The following is a 23,700-nucleotide window of genomic DNA, read 5'->3' on the forward strand; positions in this document are numbered from 1 at the left end:
AAAGCTTTTGACTTCTCCATCGAATCTGAATGAGATACTTGCTGGGTAGAGTAATCTTGATTGTAGGTTTTTCTCTTTCATCACTTTAAGTATATCCTGCCACTCCCTTCTGGCCTGCAGAGTTTCCACTGAAAAATCAGCTGATAACCTTATGGGGGTTCCTTTGTATGTTATTTTTTGTTTTTCCCTGTTGCTTTTAATATTTTTTCTTTGGATTTAATTTTTGTTAGTTTGATTAATATGTGTCTTGGTGTGTTTTTCCTAGGGTTTATCCTGTATGGGTCTCTCTGCGCTTCCTAGACTTGGGTGACTATTTCCTTTCCCACGTTAGGGAAGTTTTCCACTGTAATCTCTTCAAGTATTTTCTCGGACCCTTTCTTTTTCTCTTCTTCTTCTGCGACCCCTATAATTCGAATGTTGGTGCATTTAGTGTTGTCCCAGAGATCTCTGAGATTGTTTTCAATTCTTTTCATTCTTTTTTCTTTATTTTGCTCCTTGGCAGTTATTTCCACCATTTTGTCTTGCATCTCACTTATTCGTTTTTCTGCCTCTATTATTCTGTTATTGATTCCTTCTAGTGTATTTTTCATTTCACTTATTGTGTTGTTCATCTCTGGTTGTTTGTTCTTTAGTCCTTCTAGATCTTTGTTAAATATTTCTTGTATTTTCTCAATCCGTGCTTCCATTCTATTTCTGAGATTCTGGATCATCTTTACTACCATTACTCTGAATTCTTTTTCAGGTAGATTGCCTATTTCTTCTTCATTTATTCGGTCTTGTAGGTTTTTACCTTGCTCCTTCATCTGTGACGTATTTTTTTGCCGTCTCATTTTTTTTTTTTTTTTTAACGAGTGGGATTGTGTTCCTGTTTTACTTGTTGTTTGGCCTGAGGCTTCCCACACTGGAGTTTGTAGGCTATTAGGTAGAGCTGGGTCTTGGTGCTGAGATGAGGAACTCTGTGAGACCTCACTCTGATGAATATTTCCTGGGGTCTGAGGTTCTCTGTTAGTCCAATCATTCAGACTCCAAGCTCCCACCACAGGAGCTTCTGCCCGCAAGCTACGTGGGGTGGCAAAAAAGGCCCTGGGGGCTGTGGGAGGTGGAACTTAGGCTCAAGGAACAGAAGGGGCTCAGGCATGCCCCCCACTCCTCTTCTCAGAGGGCAGGGGACCTCACGTGGGAGCCCAGCAGGTTTTCTGGGCTCGAGTGGGTGGGGCAAACGCCCTCCTCTCCTCTCCTGCTCCTCCAGTCTTGGGTCTGGGAGGGCCCCTCCCACCTGCCTCTCCTGATCCCCTGGCCTCCTTCCTATGCCCCCAAGGACCCATGAAGCCTGCAGGGGCCTTGGAGGGTGGGGGATCGGCCTGGGAGCTCAGCAGGCTCCTGGGGCCCAAGTGAGCGGGACCATCGCCCTCCGCTCCTCTCCCACTCCCCCCAGAGGGCCCCTCCCACCTGCCTCTCTTGATCCCCCCGGCCTCCTTCCTATGCCCAAGGACACACCAGACCTGGAGGGGGCTTTGGAGGGCAGGGTATCCACCTGGGAGCTCAGCAGGCTCCCGGGGCCTGAGTGGACGGGGCAGTCGCCCTCTGCAAAGAGCAGACGTTCTTAATTGAAGAAGTCCAGTTTATAATTTTTTCTTTTATGGGTGTTATGGTCTGGATATTTGTATCTCCCCAAAATTCATATGTCGAAATCCTGAAGCCCAATGTAATAGTATTAGGAAGTAGGACATTTGGGAGGTGATTTGGAAATGAGGGTGGAGCCTCATTAATAGGATTAATGCTCTTATGAAAGAGACTCCCACAGAGCTCCCTAGTCTCTGCCACCATGTGAGGATACAATGAGGAGTCTGCAACTTGGAAAAAGCTCCTTTCCTGACCATGCTGGTACCCTAATCTCAAAACGTCCAGCCTCTAGAACTGTGAAAAATAAAGTTCTGTTGTTTATAAGCTACCTAGTCTGTGGTAGTTTGTTATAGCAACCTGAAGAGACTAAAACAATGGGTCATGCTTTTGGCATCATATGTAAGAAATCATTGCCTAATCCAAGGTCATAAAGCTTTTCTTTTATGTTTTCTTCCAAAAATTTAATAGTTTTGGTTTTACCTTTAGATTTATGATCCATTTTGAGTTAATATTTTATATGGGTGTGATATATTGAAATTTACTTTTTTGCATTTAGATATCCAGTTGTTCTAGCACCATTTGTTGTGAAGACTATTCTTTCTCCATTGAGTTGCCTTAGCATCTTTGTCACAAATCAATTGAACATCCTAGAGAAATGAAAACATATGTCCACACAAAAACTTGTACATTAAGTTTATGACAGCATTATTCATTTTAGCCAAAAAGTGGAAACAACCTAAATGCCAATCAACTAATGAATGGATAAACAAAATGTAGTATATCCAAACAATGTAATATTATTTGGCCACAAAAAATGAAGTACTGGTACATACTACAACATGGATAAACCTTGAAAACATTATGCTAAGTAAAAGAAAACAGTAACAAAAAATCACATATTGTATGATTCCATTTATATGAAATGTCCAGAATAGGCAAATCTTTTATAGACTAATGGTTGCCTAGGGCTGGAGGTGGGTAAGGGAGAATGGGGATGACTGCTAAAAGTTATGGGTATTTTGGAGGGTGACCACAGTGTTATAAAATTAATCAGGGTGATGGTTTGCACAACTCTGAATATATTAAAAACCATCAAATGGATTTTTTTTTAATTTATTTTATTTATTTACTTTTGGCTGAGTTGGGTCTTAGTTGCTGCATGTGGGCTTTCTCTAGTTGCAGCGAGCAGGGGCTACTGTTCGTTGCGGTGTGCAGGCTTCTCATTGCAGTGGCTTCTCTTGTTGTGGAGCATGGTCTCTAGGCACACAGCTTCAGTAGTTGTGGCACATGGGCTCAGTAGTTGTGGCTCGTGGGCTCTAGAGAGCAAGCTCAGTAGTTGTGGTGCACAGGCTTAGTTGCATCGTGGCATGTGGGATCTTCCTGGACCAGGACCATCAAGTGGATTTTTGACTTTAAGTGGGTGAATAATATGGTATGTGAATTATATCCCAATTAAACTGTTACAAAATGTCAGTTGACCAAGAACAAGTCAATTGACTATATATTTGTGAATGTTTTTCTAAATTTCATTTTGCAGTTATTTGCTGCAAGTATATAAAAATAGAATATAATAAAAAGTCAACTTTGTATCTGGAAACTTTGCTAAATTTATTAATAATTATCTGTATATTCTTTTGGATTTTCTACATACACAATCATGTCGTCTGTGGTTAATGCTATGTGATTTCTTGTTCTCCAATCCTTTTATTTATTTTTGGTTAATTATCTTCCCTATTGCACTGGCTAAGACTTCCAATATAATACTGTTTAGAACTAGTGATCCATGTCAGATCCCCAATTTCAGGGAAAACTTTCAGTATTTCAAAAATAAGTGTAATCTGGGACTTCCCTGGTGGTCCAGTGGTTAAGACTACACACTTCCACTGAAGGGGGCACAGGTTCACTCCCTGGTGGTTGGGGAACTAACATCCCACATACCATGCAGTGTGGCCCCAAAAACAACAGTGAGATACCACTTCACACTCACTAGGATGACTATATAAAAAATAAAAATTTTTTTAAAAAGTATAATATTAGCTGTACTTGTCAATACCATTGATCAGTTTAAGGAATTTTCCTTCTATTCCTAATTTGTTGAGAGGTTTTTTTAAATTAGAAATAAGTGTTGCATTTTCATACCTGCTTTTATGAATCTATTGAGATGATATGGTTTTCTCTTTCACTTAATGTAGCCAATTATATTGCTTGCCTTTTGAATGTTAAACTAACCTTGAATTCCTATAATAATAAATACTGTGTAGTTATGATGCATTATTTTTTTTTATTGTCTCTGGAGCTGAATTGCTATTTTTTTGAAATTTTTGAGTTTATCTTCATGAGACACTGGCTTATAATATTCTCTTTTTTTAATGTTCTTGTCACTTTTTGGTATGATAGTTATTCTGAAATCACAAAACAAGTTGAGAATGGTCCCTCATTTTCTGTTCTCTGGTAGAGTTTGTGTAAGATGCCTATTTTTTTCTCTAAATATTTGGAAGAATTCACCATGGAAGCCAGCTGAGCCTGGAGTTTTATTTTTTGTTTTGTTTTTGCATGAAGGTTTTAAAGTATGAATTTAACTTATTTTCCAGATGTAAGATTATTCATATTTTCTATTTATTCTTCTGTGATTTTTAAAATAAATGTTTTTCTTTGAATTTGTCCATTTCATTAAAGTTAACAAATTTGTTAGCATAAAATTATTCATAGCATCCTCATATTATCTTTTTGTTACTCATATTGAAAAAATCAAGTTGGAATTCTATCTCACCTCTTATACAGTTAGCCGCTCCTGGTTGATTAAGAACTTAAATATCAAAAGCAAAACTTAAAAACTAGAACAATATATATGAATGTCTTTCATGCTTTTGTAAAGAATAATTTCTTAAACATGACATACAAAGTGCTAATGATAAAATAATTAATAAAATCTATTATGTCAAAATAATTGCTGTTCATCAGTAACAGCTTAAGGAAAGTGAAATGACAAGCTCTAAACCAGAGGATTTTTGCTATACACATAACTAACAAAGGTCTAGCATTCAAAATATATAAAGAACCACTATAAATCATTAAGAAAAAGACAAACAATCTAATAGAAAAAAATGAACAAAAGGCATGTGGTCACTTCATTAGCATTTAGAGAAATGTACATCAGGACTATAGTGAGAGACCACTTACTCATTTTATACCTATCCAATGGACAAAAATTTAAAAGTCAGGCAAAACCAAGTGTTGGAAAGAATGTGAATCAGTAGACTGTCTGATAAACTGCTGGGAGTTGGTGGGGAGTGAGAATTTGCTACAGCCACTTAGAAAAAATTTCTGAACACGTTGTGAAGTTGAATATTTGAAAAAAATTACAACCCAGAAATTCCATTCAGAGTACCTCTTGCATATATGTAGTTAGCTACAAGCAGTCTTAGAGAATTATTTCAGTCTGTAGAAAGTTGTGATCTAGTTTTCAGCTCTGAAGGTGTTTTTCTATCCAAAATATTATGTCTAGCCAGCCTTCCTGATTCACATCAGTTGTATATGCAGATTAAAACTACACCATAGGTAAGGAGGTTCATCAAAGAATGTGTGTTGTTGTCCTCAGAAAGGACCTTTTACTGAGGCTGAAATTAGATGGGTAAGTAATGCTGGAATAATATATGAATAGGTAATAAATAATAGCAATATTAGGTGGTCACCATTATTAGGCACATAATATTTATCAAGCTCTTGGGTCTTCATTTAATAAATATTACTTCATTCAATCATCACAAAACCTGGGATGTAGGTACCATTCTTTTATTTATTTATTTATTTATTTATTTATTTATTTATTTATTTATGGCTGCATTGGGTCTTCGTTGCTGTGCTCAGGCTTTCTCTAGTTGCGGTGAGCGGGAGCTACTCTTCGTTGCAGTGCACCAGCTTCTCATTGCAGTGGCTTCTCTTGTTGCGAAGCATGAGCTCTAGATGCACGGGCTTCAGTAGGTGTGGCTCACAGGCTTCAGAGCACAGGCTCAGTACTTGTGGCACAGTAGCTCCAGTAGCTCCGTGGCATGTGAGATCTTCCTGGACCAGGGGATCAAACCCGTGTCCCCTGCATTGGCAGGCAGATTCTCAACCACTGCACCACCAAGGAAGTCCTGTAGATACCATTCTTAATCTCATTTTTTCAGATGGAAGATGGTGAGTCATTGGGAGGTGAAATAACTTACACAACTTCTTATATGTGTAAGTTGTGAAGCTGGGATTTAAACAAAGACTCTCTTACTCCAGCATCTGTGATATGGCAATATAGAAGCTATTGTCTGTTGGATGTAAAATCAATTTTTCTTAACTTTGCAGAGAGAACAACTCTGATTCATGGCTAACGCAGCAGTTTTGTGGTCTCCAGATGCTTCATACTGTTACTCAGAAAATAATGGTGTATATCTATCTCCACTAATGAAAAACTAAAATTATGTGTTAGATTTTTAATATTTCAATAGCATTATCTTATAGATGAACAGCAATATATGTAGTTATCAATGTGATATATCTGTGTACATACATCAATATGATCTGAAAACTCATTTAAAATTATGCTGATGGGGCTTCCCTGGTGGCACAGTGGTTGAGAATCTGCCTGCCAATGCAGAGGACACGGGTTCGAGCCCTGGTCTGGGAGGATCCCACATGCCGCGGAGCGGCTGGGCCTGTGGGCCACAACTGCTGAACCTGTGCGTCTGGAGCTTGTGCTCCGCAACAGGAGAGGCCACAGCAGTGAGAGGCCCGTGCACCGCGATGAAGAGTGGCCCCCGCTCGCCGTAACTAGAGAAAGCCCACGCACAGAAACGAAGACCCAACACAGCCAAAAATAAATAAATAAATAAAATTATGCTGAGAAATATAACTGCCTTGTTTTTCTCTAGTTATGAGATTTCTTATCAAATAGACATAATGAAGAATGTCTATTTAAATATGTTTTCAAAAATTTGGATGAAAGGTTATTTAAGAGCCCAGTTTATTTCAAAATTAATATTATTAAGGGTTGATTTGAGTCTAGGTCATAATTCTGATCTGAGGAATTAATTGATGTATGTTTTGACTTTCTGTTCTTTTGATAGAAAGCAAATGAGCCCATTTATGTGTTGTCCAAAAGTTATTTGATTTCTACTAAAGAGGCAGAATATTATAGTGGAAAGTTCTGACATGAAAGTTTAATTACCTGGGATCTAAACCCAAATTGACAGTTACTGTGTGAACTCTAGTGGGTGTGATCTTGGGAAAGTTACTTAATCCAGTTAGTTCTTCCTCATGTGTCAAAAATACAGATAATAATAAATACCTTGCTGCAATATTGAAAGCAATAAATAAATAACACAAGAAAGCATCCATGGTAGATTGCCTCATGTAGAAATTGCATTTATTTTCCTTGGGCAAAGTCAGTTACATATTTGGCTTTAGTTTTGTAAATCTGTACTAATGCTAATAGCATATACCAATACATATACCTGCCAGTGTTCTAAGTGTGTTACATGCATATATTAATTCACAACAACTTTATGAGGTAGACACAAAGAGGTTAAACAACTTATCTAAGGTTACTCAGCTAAGAAATGGGGAAGTCTTGATTGGAATCTCAGCAGTCTGGTTCCAGAGCCTGTGTTTTTAACCACTACACTACTGCCTTTCTAGAGGAAGGGGTTGTAGGGTGTATCAGTTATTTATTGCCTGTTATGTTGCATAATAAATAGTCACAAAACCTCAGGGGCATAGAACAATAGTATTTATTGGTCACATGTTGAAATGGTTGTTAGGCAAATCTGTTGATCTTGACTGGGCTCCCTCACGTGGCTGGGGGTTGGCTTGCTGTGGGCCTGGACTGGACCTGGACAGTTTGCCTCTGCTCCAAGTGTCTCTCATCCTGCAGCAGACTAGTCTGGGAATTTTCTCATGATGAATGGCAGAGACAAAAGAGCAAAATGGAAACACACAAGTGCTTTTTCAAGTCTCTGCTGTGTCATGTCTGCTAAAACAAATTACATGGCTGACCCCAGAGTCAAAGTGGGAGGACATTACAAAGTTACATTAAAAAGGCTATGGATATAAGAATGTGTCACTTGACACATTGAAGTTGTTTTGTAATATACTGCAAATGCCAAGGTCTAGGGTTCTAAAATTCTTGTATATTAGGGATGATTTCTAAAAGAGGACCTCTGTCAGAAACAGTATTTCTGACAATTAAATAGAAAACTCTGAAAACACACACATACATGCATACACATACACAAACACATATAAATTTATAAAAATAGGCAGAAACTTCTTCTGGGAATACTTAGTTCAGTTTATAATCCCAAGGTAGTGATGGTGATGATGATGATAATAGCTAACCTTTATGAGCTTGCTGTGTGCCAAGCACTGTTCTCAACACTTTACATATAGTAACTCCCTTAATCTTTCCAACAACCCTATTAAATAGGTACTATTAATAGTTTCTGTTTTACAGATGGAGAAACTGAGAGATTTAGTAATTTCCCAGAGTCACAAACCTTTTTTGTAAGATCTCCACACAAAGTAACTTTCGAAAACCTTCTTATTTTTTTTTTATTGAATTATATCCAGACTTCTTTTCCATAGATTTGAAGTTCTTCTGTAATCTGACCCTACCTAATTTAATTACCTGTAACTTCCATTGCTACAAGATATAATTTTAGACAATTAAGAGTCTAGGATTTTGTAGATGGATTGCATGCATTGGAGGGAGCTGAACTGGGTGCTTTAGAGATATATTCCAGTTTCAAGAATATGTGATTCTGAGTCCCTCTGTGTATTTACTCATATGCATGTTCAGCTTTAAAAAGTGTTGCAAGGATCTTTCACATGAATAACTAAACTTGTTTCTAAGGGATTAAGTGTAACCTAAGGCTATTTTATTCTTCTCCAAAAGTAGAGTCCTTTGCTTTGATTTTTTTTTTTCTTACTCAGCAAACAGAGATCCCTGCACTAATTTAGAGCTTTCTTAAAAATAAAATTCTGTTTGATTTGGCAACTTGATCAGAAAGACCAGATGTAAGTCTTTCGGAGATATGGTGTACATGACATCAACATATGTCAATAAAATGAACATTTCTAATTCCACTGTGCTCCTGTTTCAAATGTTTGAATGTTGAGAGGTATGTATGCATTTCCTGTGTTTAAAAATAATTTGCTGAATAAATTCTTATTTTATTCAATAGGCGGCTTTTCAGAAAAGGGGTATGAATGGAGCTCTGAAGAGGAAGAGCCAGTGAAAAAGGCAGGACCAGTCCAAGTCCTCATTGTCAGAGATGACCATTCCTTTGAATTAGATGAAACTGCACTAAATCGGATCCTTCTCTCAGAGGCTATCAGGGACAAGGAGGTTGTTGCTGTATCTGTTGCTGGAGCATTTAGAAAAGGAAAATCATTCCTGATGGACTTCATGTTGAGATACATGTATAAGCAGGTAGGGAAGAGGTGCTTTGAAAAGTTTTCTGATTTCTGTGCTTTTATGACTTTGTGTTTTTATTTAGTAGTAGTGTCCAATACTTCCATTATTATGTTCCCTAAAGATGAACTGGTTTAAAAATGCTATCGTGTAACCATTCCAGCTTTGGTGCTTTAGGCACCAAACTATATAGGCCACTTTTGTCCGAAGCCACTTTGCTACATTTCCCTTAGAACGTAACTTATTTTTTAAGCTCTTTTGAAAATAGACAAGTACAGTGATATGGTTATAAACTTCACATGTTAAATAGTGTTTAAAATGTCAAATAACTCTTGTCATAATTTTTATTATAATCATTTCCCCCCAACATTTACTATGACATTTTTCATGCATGCAGCAGAGTTAAAAGAATTTTACAGTAGACACCTGGATATGCACTGCACTACCTAGATTCTACCATTAACATTAATATTCTTGCTTCATCACATGTGTCTCCAGCTGTTCTTCCCTGTTTCAATCCATTGCTCCATCTTATTTTCTGGTTCATTTCAAAGTAAATTGTTGACTTCAGTATGCTTCCATATAAATATTTCAATATACATAATTATTATATATTTCAGTATTTATTTAGTTTTTTTCTTTTGTTGTAAAATTTACATATAGTTACATGCACCAATCTGAAGTGTACATTTGCTTTTTTTGGAAAATGTAAATACCTGGGTAGCCCCAAAACCTATAAAGTGTATCTTGCTGTTATCCCACAAAGTTTTGTTATCTTTTCCCACTCAGTCTCACCCTTAACCCAACCCCAAAGGCAACCAACAGTGTCATAACATTTGAGACAATAGTGTGGCATAGAAAGGAGACTTTAAGGGGCCTAGGATCAACCAAAAGCAGAAGAATAAATAGGAGGTTAGAGTTGGGGAACAGAAGGTTAGGAGTAGAGAGCATACCAGTATTTTTTTTCTACCCTTTTACCCTTAGTAATTCGGATGCCAATATGGATGTTGAGGCAGAATAGACATACTACCCAAAGAAACTTTGTATTATGCATTTGTATCATAATTATCCATTTTGGATTGATCTTTTATAGGTAGGGTATTTTTGAACAACTTGGTAATGTTAACTTTAACATCTTCTATCTCTAGCCTCAGTCCAAACAAATCAAGAACAGAACAACCGAAATACTTCCAGGCTTTGAAAGCAAACAAAATTCTTACCACTTTCTATTTCTATCATACCAACATTAGTACACACTTAACGTAGGTGGGAAAATTGAGTGAACAAAATTAGTATACTTTCCATTCTTTGGGATTATATAGCTTTAGGCATATTCATAATTTTAACTGTGCAATAAACATTAGAATGAAATACTCAATAACGCTTGTCATGTTGCTTATGTTAAATAGCATTTGCTAAGATTAAAATGTAACAGATTTGTTTTTTTTTACTAGGTGCTTCTCCTCCTGCTGTTCGCTCCCTCCTGCCCCAATAGCAAAACATTTGTGTATATTATTATTGTGTATATCCTGACATAATATGCTCTCTCATACCTTTATTTCTTTGTTTCTGGAATGCCCTCCCTGAGTTTGCTCACCTGGAAAATTCCTAAACATCCTTCAAGTCTTAGCTCTAATATCACTTTTCCTATGAAGTCTTAACTGACCAAGAGTTAGTAGTTTCTTTTCCTATGCTTCCATTTATATCTAATATACATGCCCATTTTGGCATGCATATAGTGCATCATAATGGTTTGTTAGCATATCTGTCCCCCTTTTAGGCTGTGAGCTTCCTCTTATCTGGAATGACATCTTTGTATCCCCAGGATGTAGCATAAAATGTGACAGATGGTTGCTCCTTCATAATTATTTTTTGGATGAGCAAATAAAGTAATTGTATCATTATAATAGATGTGCATACGTTGTTTCCTTTTGTCTAGAGTTGGAGAGGGATACAAACTGGTATGGATGAGTGGAAGAACCTGTACTACATATCTAGGTCAATATCATAGACTTTCTTAATTTATAGGAATCAGTTGATTGGGTTGGAGATTACAATGAACCATTGACTGGCTTTTCGTGGAGAGGTGGGTCTGAACGAGAGACCACGGGAATCCAGATATGGAGTGAAGTCTTCCTTATCAATAAACCTGATGGTAAAAAGGTATGGTGTGAACTTCTTAAAGAAAATTGAGTTTTCACTTGCCAACAGTTACTGCTTTTCAGGATCCTCCAAAATGCTCTTTTGAAAACTAATTTTGACCATTTGACATGAAGTTTAAAAGGGAAGTGGGTAGCATCCTATTTCATGTTCCCAGTTTCCCTTTCTACTGATCACAGAAGGCAAAATCATAGGGACAATAGAACAGCAGATCAGCTAGCTAACATCTATATTTTGTTTCAGTGCTATTTCTGTTATGTTGGATTACCAGTGAAAATTAATCATTACAGTAGTCAGCAGCTAATTAATATTTTTATTTTCTGTGGCATTCATGGCACATGTGAAAAATTACCTATTAAGTATTCATTGCTAATGGTTTGCTTTAGTTCTTATGGTGTTAACTTTGTAGTAACCCTAATACCCTGCATGTTCTATAAAATATCAGTAATGTACTCTACTTGCCTATAGGTTGCAGTGCTATTGATGGATACTCAGGGAACCTTTGATAGTCAGTCAACTTTGAGAGATTCGGCCACAGTATTTGCCCTTAGCACAATGATCAGCTCAATACAGGTATGGAATAAAATAAATCCATTTTGATGGATGTTTCTTTAAATAAAAATTATGAATATATGTATTTCTATATACATGTGGTAGTGAGACAAACAACAGAAATGGTAAATTATATATATTATTTGACTCAATTAGCATACCAGTTCTTATGATTTCCTTAAGAGTAGAATTGTTTTATTACTGTAATCTAATTTCTGATCAGTTTTCAAATTGCCTGCTTTAGTCAGAAAATGTTATATTATCTTATTGATAATTTTTTCTATTTCAAGCCTACAATAAAGTCAATAATATTAAATCTTATAATATATGTAGATATACTGAGACTACCTATTATTAGTTACATTTAATGAAATAAGATTTATAAATGCAAATTTTGTTTTATATAGCCAGTAGAAACATTTCTAAATGTAAAAACATTTATATATGTTCACAACTTTTTATAGTATCTAAATGTGCATTTAGGAAAGTAAATGTCTTTCTTTCCTTTTTTTTCTCTCTTTTATTAAGTATTGTTTTTGAAGTTATTGTGCGCTTTATAAATTGTCCTGAAAGTCCTTGAGGGTTTTACTATGATCACAGAACACATAGCCTAAAAATTTTAAGACAATTTTTAGATTTTCTGTTCACTGGAAAGAACAAGAAGAGACAGAAACCAAGAAGCAGACCATCAAAGAAAGGTAAAATAGTTTTAAAAGGTAGGAAAGGCAAAGTGGTTAGGATGAGTAAGTCAAAGCTGAAATTATAAGTAGAATGGGGAGAATGGAGCTAGTGAACCGGCAACCAGGGCATTATGTGTAGTTAGGACAATGAAAGGATGGATAGAAGGAAGACTGAATTTTTTTGTAAAGGACTTTAAAATAAGTCATGATTATAACCGATGATTACCTAGCTTTTTAAAAAAATATTATATGAGTTTCAGGTGTATAGCATTGTAGTTCAACATCTGTATACAGTGATAACCACCACAAGTCAAGTTACTACCCATCACTATACAGTTACCCCCTTCATCCATTTTGCCCAGCCCTCACCCCCCTTCTCCCCAGGTAACCACTAATCTGATCTCTATGAGTTCATTTTTATTTTATTTTATTTGTTCATTTTGTTTTTGTTTTTAGATTCCACTTATGAGTAAAATCACATGGTATTTATCTTTATCCATGTGACCTATTTCACTTAACATAATACCATCAAGGTCCAACCATGTTGTCACAAAGTCTGGATTTCCTTCTTTTTTATGGCCAAGTAGTATTCCAGTGTGTGTTTTGTGTGTGTGTGTGTGTGTGTGTGTGTGTTACATCTTCATTATCCATTCTTCCATTGTTGGATGCTAAAGGTGTTTCCATATCTTGGCTATTGTAAATAATGATGCATTGAACATAGGGGTGCATATATCCTTTTGAATATTGTTTTCATGCTCTTCAGGTAAATACCCAGATGTGGAATTGCTGGGTCATATGGTAGTTCTGTTCTTAACTTTTTGAAGAATCGCCATACTGTTTTCCCTAGTGGCTGAACAAATTAACAATCCCACCAACAGTGTATGAGGGTTCCTTTTTCTCCACATCCTCTCCAACATGTATTATTTCTTATCTTTTCAATAATAGCCATTCTAACAGGTGGGAGGTGGTATCTCATTGTGGTTTGTTTTGCATTTCCCTGATAATTAGTGATGTTGAACATCTTTTCTTGTGCCTGTTGGCCATCTGTATGTCTTCTTTTGAAAAATGTCTATTCAGATCCTCTGCCCATTTTTTAATTGGGTTGTTTGTTTTTTCGATGCTGAGTTGTATGAGTTATTTATATATTTTGGATATTAGCCCCTTATTGGATATATGATTTGCAAATATCTTCTCCCATTCAGTAGGTTGCCTTTACATTTTTTGTTTGTTTGTTTTTTGCTGTACACGGGCCTCTCACCACTGTGGCCTCTCCCGCTGCGGAGCACAGGCTCCGGACGCGCAGGCTCAATGGCCATGGCTCACCAGCCCAGCCGCTCCGCAGCATGTGGGATCTTCCCGGACCAGGGCATGAACCCGTGTCCCCTGCATCAGCAGGCAGACTCTCAACCACTGCGCCACCAGGGAAGCCCATGCCTTTACGTTTTAATGATGGTTTCCTTCACTCTGCAAAAGCTTTTTGGTTTGATATAGTCCCATTTGTTTATTTTAGCTTTTGTTTCCCTTGCCTTTCAAATCAGATCCACAAAAGCATCACTAAGACAGATGCCAGTGAGATTACCATCTGTGCTTTCTTCTAGGAATTTTATGGTTTAAGGTCTTACATTCAAGTCTTTAATCCACTTTGAGTTAATTTTTGTGTATGGTGTAAGATAGTGGTCTTGTTTCATTCTTTTGCTTGTGGCTGTCCAGTTTTACCAGCACCATTTATTGAAGAGACTGTCCTTTCTCTTTTTTGTACGTTCTTTGCTCCTTTATCATAGATTACTTGTCCATATATGTATAGGTTTATTTCTGGGTTTTCAATTTCATTCCATTTATTTATGTGTCTTTTTTGTGCCAGTACCATGCTATTTTGATTACTATAACTTTGTAATAAAGTTTAAAATCAGGGAGTGTGATATCTCCAGATTTGTTCTTCTTTCTCAAGATTGTTTTAACTATTCAGGGGCTTCTTTGATTCCATACAAATGTTAGAATTATTTGTTCTAGTTCTGTGAAGTATGCATTTGGCATTTTGATAGGGATTTCATTGAATCTATAGACTGCTTTGGGTAGTATGGACATTTTAACAATATTAAATCCATGAGGACTGAATATCTTTCCATTTTTTGGTGTCTTTAACTTTTTATCAGTGGCGTATAGTTTTCAGTGTACAGGTTTTTCATCTCCTTGGTTAAATCTACTCCTGGGTATTTTATTCTTATTGATGCAATTGTAAATGGAATTGTTTTCTTAATTTCTTTTTCAGATAGTTTATTATTAGTATATAGAAATGCCATGGGTTTCTGTATATTGATTTTGTATCCCATGACTTTACTGAATTCATTTATTAGTTCTAACAGGTTTTTTGTTGTTGTTAGAGTCTTTAGGGTTTTCTATGTATAGTATCATGAAATAGCGAACAGTGACAGTTTTACTTCTTCTTTTCCAGTTTAGATGCCATTTATTTTTCTTGCCTAATTGCTGTAGCTAGGACTTCAAACACAATGTTGAATAACAGTGGCAAGAGTGGGCATCCTTGTTTTGTTCCTGATCTTAGAGAAAAAGCTTTCAGCCTTTTGCCTTGAGTATGATGTTAGCTCTGGGTTTGTCATATATAGCCTTTGTTATGTTGAGGTACATTTCCTCTATATCCACTTTGTTGAGAGTTTTTATCATAAATGGAAGAATTTTGTCAGATGCTTTTTCTGCATCTATTGAGATGATCATATGATTTTTAACCTTCATTTTCTCAATGTGATGTGTGTGTTGAATGATTTGTGGATGTTAAATCATCATTGCATCCCTGGAATAATTCCCACGTAATTATGGTGTATGACCCTTTTAATGTATTGTTGGATTCAGTTTGCTGATATTTTGTTGAGGATTTTTGTACCTATATTCATCAGGGATATTGGCCTGTAGTTTCCTTTTTTGTGGTGTCCTTCTCTGGTTTTGGTATCAGGATAATGCTGGCTTCGTAAGATGTGTTTGGAAGATTTCCCTCCTCTTCAATTTTTTGGAATATTTTTAGAAAGCTAGGTATTAAATCTTCTTTGAATGTTTTATAGAATTTGCCAGTGAAGACATGTGGTCCTGGGTTTTTGTATGTTGGGAGATTTTTGACTCCTGTTTCAATCCCTTATTAGTAATCAGTTTATTCAGACTATTTTTTTCTTCATGATTCAGTCTTGGAAGATTGCATGTTTCTAGAAATTTATCCATTTCTTCTAGGTTGTCCAATTTGTAGGCATATACCTGTTCATAGTGGTCTCTTATGATCTTTTGTATTTCTGTGGTATCAGTGGTAATTTCTCCTCTTTCATTTCTGATTTTATTTATTTGAGCCCCCTCTCTTTTTCTCTTAGTCTAGCTAATGACTTGTTGATTTTATTTTTTCAACTAGCTCTTAGTTTCACTGATGTTTTCTATTTTTTTTAGTCTCTATTCTATTTATTTCTGCTCTGATCTTTATTATTTCCTTCCTTCTACTAACTTTGGGCTTTGTTTGTTCTTTTTTCTAGTCTTTTTAGGTGTAAAGTTAGATTGTTTATTCAGGATTTTTCTTGTTTTTTTGAGGTAGGCCTATATTGCTATGAACTTCCTTCTCAGAAGCATTTTTGCCACATCTCATAGATTTTGGTATGTTGTATTTCTGCTCTCATTTATCTTTATGTTTTTTAAAATTTCTTCTCTGATTTCTTTGATGATCCACTGGGTATTCAATAGCACATTGTTTAATCTCAGCATTTTTGTGGGTTTTTCCCCATTTTTTTCCCTTGTGATTGATTTCTAGTCTCATACCATTGAGGTTGGAGAAGCTTCTTGATATGATTTCATTCTTCTTTGAATTTATTATTTGTTTTGTGACCTAACATATAATCTGTCTTAGGGAATGTTCCATGTTCACTTGTGAAGTATGTGTATTCTGCTGCTTTTTGATGGAATGATCTTTATATATCTATTAAGTCAATCTGATCTAATGTATTGTTTAAGTCCAGTGTTTCCTTCTTGATTCTCTGTCTGATCTATTCATTAATGTAGGTGTAAGACTGACTAACTTTTAAAAATATACTTCTTAATTTAATTAGCCTTTTAAATACCAACTTAATATCTAACTTCTTCATAGTCAACAGTATGTGCAATTTACACAAGTCAATTAAAACCAGATTGATTTTGCCTTTTAAATATTTATTATTTACTATTTTTATTTTTCCTGGAGACATTAAATATTTTTGCTGAAAACTCATAAGTTCTTAGTAATGACTATTTTTTATTATTATCTGAGAAGTGGTCTGTTATTTAAATAAGTATACAAAGTATACTGTTTGTATCAGTACATAAATATATAAACATCATTAACTTTTCTTTGAAGTTACTGATATTTATCCTCCTCAGAAAAAAAAAGAATTTCACCTTAATGCTGTGATCTGTTCGTGAAGCAATAATGCATATGTTTGAGGATGTAAGCATGATATTCAGTACTTAACTTTCATGTGATGGAACTTTCTATAGACTTAAATAATTGATTGTAAAGAAGCCAACATAATTTTTCAAGACAAAATTTTATATATGGGTTATTAAGATCTAGATTATTATTATTTTCATATGCTTGTAAGAATGATTATTTTATTACTAATTGTTGAATTGGGTTCATAAAATAATTTTAATATTCTGTCTCCAAATCAGGTAGCTACTGTATTTCTGGAAAAATTTTATGATCATTGTACATTATTTATTGTCTCTCAGGCTTTCTTTACTCCTCTCTCAAGGTCTTATAAATATATGTGAGAGAGTTTGATTTTGTGAAATTGATATTTCAAAAAATAGAGAATAACAAAATAAGTGCTTAGTATGCTGCTAATTATTTTCTCATTTTGACTTTATTTCTTAATCAAGGTATATAACTTATCTCAAAATGTGCAGGAGGATGATCTTCAGCACCTTCAGGTAACAATATTTACAGTCTCTTTTGTATATCTGGTAATCTTTTGGGCATGTACAGCAGAACTTTAGGATTTTGGGGGGTCTTCTTGTATTTGGAAAACATAACAGTCAGAAAGAATTAAAAACATAACCAAATGGAGGTTGTCCCATTTCCAGGTTTCTAGTTCTAGCCCTGTATGATTATATTCTTTCTAATTCAGTTTTCAAAGTCCTTTGTTTCAATAAAGCTATTTGTTGTCAACCCTGTATATGGAAAAATATATGGCAAATTAGAGTGGAGAAAGAGCCTTTGGTTTAAAAGTGACCCAGAATGTGAAGTTGAAGTCCTGTGGTCAGGGATTTAATAATTGTTAGTATGATATCAGTTGTATGCCAGATTTTTTTTCCTGTGGACCACTTTATAGCTAAGAACTATGGGGGACTACCTGATGATTACTCATAGAATTCTATTTTAGATCTGAAAAAGATCTCAGTGACACCTAATTTATCCTTAATATTTTATGGATGAGAAATTTTTTTCTGAAAAAAAAAATGACTTGCCTAAACTCATGTGGCTAGTTAGTGGCAGAGTGGGAATAGAAATTTGATCATCTGATTGGACTCGGTGCTTCTTACACTCTCCAAGCAGCATTTAAATCTCAAATAAGTAGAAGATTAGATGTTTCCTAAAGATAGTTCACATCTCTGTCTACTCTTTTTCAATTCATGTTATTCTTGGCTACGTAGAAAAACCTATTGTTTCTCTGATAGTTTTCCTCTGCATATTTTATAGAAAATTTTGCTTTCAATGTGTTATTTTATCTTGCCAATAAGAGCCCTGTGCAGTTTAACAAATAACAAAGGATGATAATGCAGGGTGATCTGTGAGAGTGGAAATATCATTTGGAGTTCACATCTAGCATTACTCCCAAATATGTTTCTAGTACATCACACTGACCATTTATGACAAATAGGCAGTATGCCAAATAATTGTTAGATGTTTCTTAGAATGAGTGCAATTGCTTCTTTAGTCATGTGTCATAACCTAGCCAGTTGCTTTCCAAGTTAATGACATGGCACTGTTCAATACCAGTTTAGAATTTTTAAAAAAGGACTGATTTTGGATTTTGATATTAAGTGATCTTTTTTGAGATCATTTAAAAATTTTCCTGCAAATGACAACACCTCATCCTTCCTGAAAAAAGATTGTGATTTCAAATTATGTTAGTAAATGATTCTAATGAGAATGAGTAATGATTCTAATTCCTGGACCTGCTGCCTTTTATACATATTCTAGACTTTCATTTAATCACTCTAATCAGATGCCTAGTTATTACCATTTGCTTTCTAGATTCCCATAGTTTTCACAGGAGAGGCAGTGTGGTACTTTGGGGACTATTCTAAAGGGGCAAAGGAGGGGAATTCTCTGTGTTGGCATCCTTCCCAAGCTCTGAGATGCCTCTGTGGCTTGGTACTCCCGTGTGATAAAGCGGCATTTCCTGTGTACATATGGGGAAATCAACTTGGCCAGTCTGGACGGAACTCTCACCAGAGGCCCAATCACAATCACCCCCTCAAGTCTATGTTCTCCAAAACATTACATTTCTGGCAACACAAAATGATATGGTACCTCTCGATTGGGAGCAATAAAAAAATAAAAGAAGTTGGTGTATTTGATTCTTCACTTCTTAAACCAAATGCCTGTATGTCTTTGTAATGATCAAGACCATTGGGACATTAAATTTCCTCTGGCAACAACAGTAAATTATCCTACTTAGTTTATAGCTCTCTGGTCTAATCTATGAAAGTTTTGCTTTGAAAGGTCATTTAACATGTTTCTTTGTCCCCCATCTTCCCCACAAAAAAAATTGTCCTACCTGCATCGGCAGGCAGACGCGCAACCACTGCGCCACCAGGGAAGCCCCGGAAACTTCATTTTTAAAATGTACTTTATGTCCTTAATTTTAAAATATATAATTACTGTAGCTCTGCTTTGTCTAATACTTAGTTACTTAAAATGATTATTTTAATCTTAATAATACAGTATTACGTTACAGCTAGAGAAAAAAAATTAGTGGAAGAAAACCAAGAAGTAAAACTTTGCAGATACTGAAGTTTTCTCTGTGTGTGTGTGTGTGTGTGTGTGTGTGTGTGTGATTTTCCTTGTAGCTTTTCACTGAGTATGGCAGGCTGGCAATGGAGGAAACATTCCTGAAGCCATTTCAGGTGAGTGGGTATAAAATGATGATAAATTTTTATTAGAGTTTCCTGAAGATTATAACCAGGTATATTAATTGAGAGGGTCATGTTTCTTTCTCCATTCACAATAGCAAAAAAGAAAAAAAGCTTTGATAGTTAACTACCAAAATCCCCAATATAAAGACCTTTATGGAGAAGATATTTTCAAAGTTTCATTAAAGATCATAAAGGAAAATTTATATAAACCAGAGAGATATAATATGATTCCAGACAGGATGATTTAATGTTGTAAAGAATTTATTTTTCCACAGATTAATCAATAAACTCAGTGCAATTCCAATTAAAACTACAACAGGATTTTTTGAGAAATTCAACACATTTTTCTATAACTTATATGGAAAAATTAAGTTCTCTTTTGATTTGTCAGTTTTAAAAAAGAAAATCCAAATTGGAGGATTGAATACATACTAGAAAACCATAGCAATGAAAATGGTGTGATTCTGCACAGATATGAGAAAACCAGATGAAACTAAACAGAGTTCAGAAATATCCCTCTATATATGGAAACCTAGTATGCAGTAGAGGTCATGTCATTAACCAGTGGGAAATGGATGGATTAATATCTGGGGTTTGGAAAAACTAATTCACTTTTTGAAGAAAAAGTTGAATTTCTACTGAACACCATATGTAGAAGAGAGCTCCAATTGTATTAAAGAACTAAATATGAAATTTAAAACTATAAAGTTAATAGAATAAAATATTGGAGAATATCCTTCTGAACTGGGGTGAAGAAACAGTTATTCACTAAGACCCTCCCCACTAAAAAAAGCATGTAGTAAAAAATTGATGGATATTACTATATCAGAATAAAGTATTTCTATTTATCAGGAGACTCTATAAGCAAAGTAACTGGATTGGTAGAAGATAATGACAATGTCAAAAGTCAACAAGGGATTAATATATAGAATGTACAAGGAAGTTTTGCAAATAAGACTGGAATGCCCATCAAAAATAGGCAAAGGAACCACTACACACCTATTAGAATGGCCAAATTTCAGAGCACTGACAACGCCATGTGCTCCACAAATGAGGATGTAGAGCAACAGGAACGCTCATAAATTTCTGGTGGGAATGCAAAATGGTACAGCCACTTTCAAAGATAGTTTGGTAATTTCTTAAAAAACTAAACCTACTCTTTCCATACAATCCAATGATTGTGCTTTTTGGTATTTACCCGAAGGAGTTGAAAACTTATGTCCACATAAAATCTGCACACAGATGTTTGTAGCAGCTTTATACATAATTGCCAAAACTTGTAAGCAACCGAGATGTCCTTCAGTAAGTGAATGGATATTTAAACTGTGGTACATCCAGACGATGGAATGTTATTCAACACGAAAGAAAAGAAATGAGCTATCAGCCACAAAAAGCCATGGAGAAATCTTAAATGCACATTACTAAAGAAAAGAAATCAATCTGAGAAGGCTACACACTGTATGATTCCAACTATATGATATTCTGGAAGAGGCAAAACCATAGAGACAATAAAGATATTAGTGGTTTCAGGGTGGGCCGAAGGTGCAGCATGAGGGGCAGAGAAATGAACAGGCAGAGCACAGAGGATTTGGGGGGCAGCGAAAATACCCTGTAAGATATTATAATGATGGATATATGTCATTATACATTTGTCCTAACCCATAGAATGTACAACACTAAGAGTGAACCCTAACATAAACTATGGACTTTGAGCGATTATGATGTCAATGTAGGTTCATTCTTGCTTAAAAAAATATATTCCATTCTGGCGAGTGATGTTGACAGTGGGAGAGGCTATGCATGTGTCGGGGCACGTGGTATATATATGGCAAATCTTTGTACCTTCCTCTCAGTTTTACTGCTCTAAAACAAGGTCTTAAAAAAATCCCAAGCCATTCACAAATGATAAACTGAACTTAATAAAAAAAATTAGGCAATGGATGTATAGATAATTAACAGAAAGGAAACCTGAATGGCTAACACATTTTCTAAGGGATGTTAAATCTTATTGATAATCAGTTAAAGATTAAAACAATGAGATACCACTTTATACTCATTAGATAGGCAAAAAGTAGAACATGGGGATAAATATGAAATGATAGCTAGGATTTGGGTAAATGGGAACACTCAAGCCCTGTTGGTTAAAGTGCGGATTGGAGCAACCATTCTGTGGAGCAGGGCAAATATATAAGGATGCTCACTGTAGCACTGATAGAGTTAGTAGCAGGAAGCTGTAGGCAACTTAGGTGTCCATCACTAGAAGAACAGATACATAAAATAGGGTGAAAAGCATACTCTGAAATATTTTGCAACATCCAAAGGCAATGAACCCAAAGTATAGAGTGGCATGAGTAAAGTGTTAAAATTATTACTGAATTAAGTAGGGAAGAAGTTTGAGTTCTATAGCATGATACTATCTGTGATTTTAAAACTTCTACATACACAAAATAATAATATATGTTAGAGTAAGTGTGGTTGAGAGCAGACAGTCGAGGAATGGGAGTGGGAATCTGGGAAAAAATATGATAAAGTAAAACAAGAAAGGGACCTTTGCATGGAGAGATGTTGGTGTGCTTTGACTGAAGGATTATGAATCTCTCCTCTAAGATCTGGCGAAGCAGGTGGGGAGAGGAGTTGATATAGAATGAAATAAGTCCCTGCATACAATCTTCTGTGTGGTTTACAATACCCGTTAGACTCTGTTGTCTTTTTTAGAAATCATTCATCATGTTGATAGTTGAAGTGTTGTATAGTGATTAGGCTATTTGCTTTAACTATTCTCTTTTCGGAACTTGCTACCTCAGGACTCATTGACATAGATTGGGTAACTCCATAGTAAATTCTGGAAAGAAGTTTTCAGTCTTACCAGCAGATGTCACTGCTTCTTATACTTTGCTAGATAAACTAAAACCAAAAGAGACAAACCAGTGCTCTGCTGATAGACAGTTAGATGGATAGCTAGGCAGGCAAACAGGCCTTTGGTAAAACAAAACTAAACTAACTAACAAAAAACAACAAACTGAAAACAACAGAAAAAACTTTAAGAGATCACTACTTGTTGGTAAACTGTTGGCGTTACAAATGTCAATGAAAAGAAAAAGTCTTGACTGAATGAGTCAACAGTGACTCCTGAACAGGTTTGGACTTATAAATCTAAGTATCTGAAATTGAAATGAGAAACTCGTTAAGTAGCAAAAGTAGCTTCCAAAGCTACTTTAATAATATTTAAGGGACTTCCCTGGTGACTCAGTGGTTAAGAATCCGCCTGCCAATGCAGGGGACACGGGTTCAATCCCTGGTCAGGGAGGATCTCACATGCCGCGGAGCAACTAAGCCCGTGTGCCACAACTACTGAGCCTGTGCTCTAGAGCCCGTGCTCCACAACAAGAGAAGCCACTGCAACGAGAAGCCCGCGCACTGCAACAAAGTGTAGCCCCCACTCGCCACAACTGAGAAAGCCCGTGTGCAGCAACGAAGACCCAACACAGCCAAAAATAAATAAATAAATTTATTTTTAAAAATAATATTTAAAATTAAAGCAACCAAGTTCAAGACAAAAATACTACACATCATGAAATTAAAAGATAAAATGCAAATATACTCAAATCTCAGAACAACATTTAAGATATCAGCAAAATAATTCACATTTAAATTAGAAAAGACATAGAAAAAATTCCAAAATAAAATAACTTTTAAATAAAATTTTAATTAATTTCAGCAGTTTTTTTAGCAGATCACTTTCTACCCTCTTCAGCTATCTGAGAAGATAGTTTTATTTATTTGGATAAAATTGTGGAGAAATTTTAAATACTGCCTGAGAAAAGGAAGTGAGGGGCAATAATATTTTTAAAATAATAATTTTTACTAAAACTAAATTTAACAAATTTTAAATAGAAGAATTCTTAACTCTGAAACAGAGTGAAATTATAAATAATAAACAAGATATGTCTCAGGCAGCAAAAGTGAGGGCAATTAGCCAGTGAAATGAATAGCTGAAGTAACAGATTAATTGGATTCTTAAACCAAAAGCCAATTTATACCAAGTAAACAAAATATCTGTAATTGTATTTTAAAACTATA

General features: G+C 35.4%; 1 protein-coding gene across 1 annotated transcript in view; it reads left to right on the plus strand.

The window, feature by feature from the left end:
* Window positions 1-23,700, plus strand: part of ATL1 (atlastin GTPase 1) — a 74,731-nt gene that overhangs the window by 30,598 nt on the left and 20,433 nt on the right. The window contains exons 3-7 of the mRNA XM_028495846.2: window positions 8,838-9,085; window positions 11,096-11,230; window positions 11,696-11,800; window positions 17,359-17,409; window positions 19,555-19,611. Coding sequence (XP_028351647.1) covers window positions 8,838-9,085; window positions 11,096-11,230; window positions 11,696-11,800; window positions 17,359-17,409; window positions 19,555-19,611 — 596 coding nt within the window. The remainder of the gene's footprint in view (window positions 1-8,837; window positions 9,086-11,095; window positions 11,231-11,695; window positions 11,801-17,358; window positions 17,410-19,554; window positions 19,612-23,700) is intronic.

The sequence above is a fragment of the Physeter macrocephalus genome, chromosome 11 (assembly GCF_002837175.3).
Source record: "Physeter macrocephalus isolate SW-GA chromosome 11, ASM283717v5, whole genome shotgun sequence".
NCBI lineage: Eukaryota > Metazoa > Chordata > Mammalia > Artiodactyla > Physeteridae > Physeter > Physeter macrocephalus.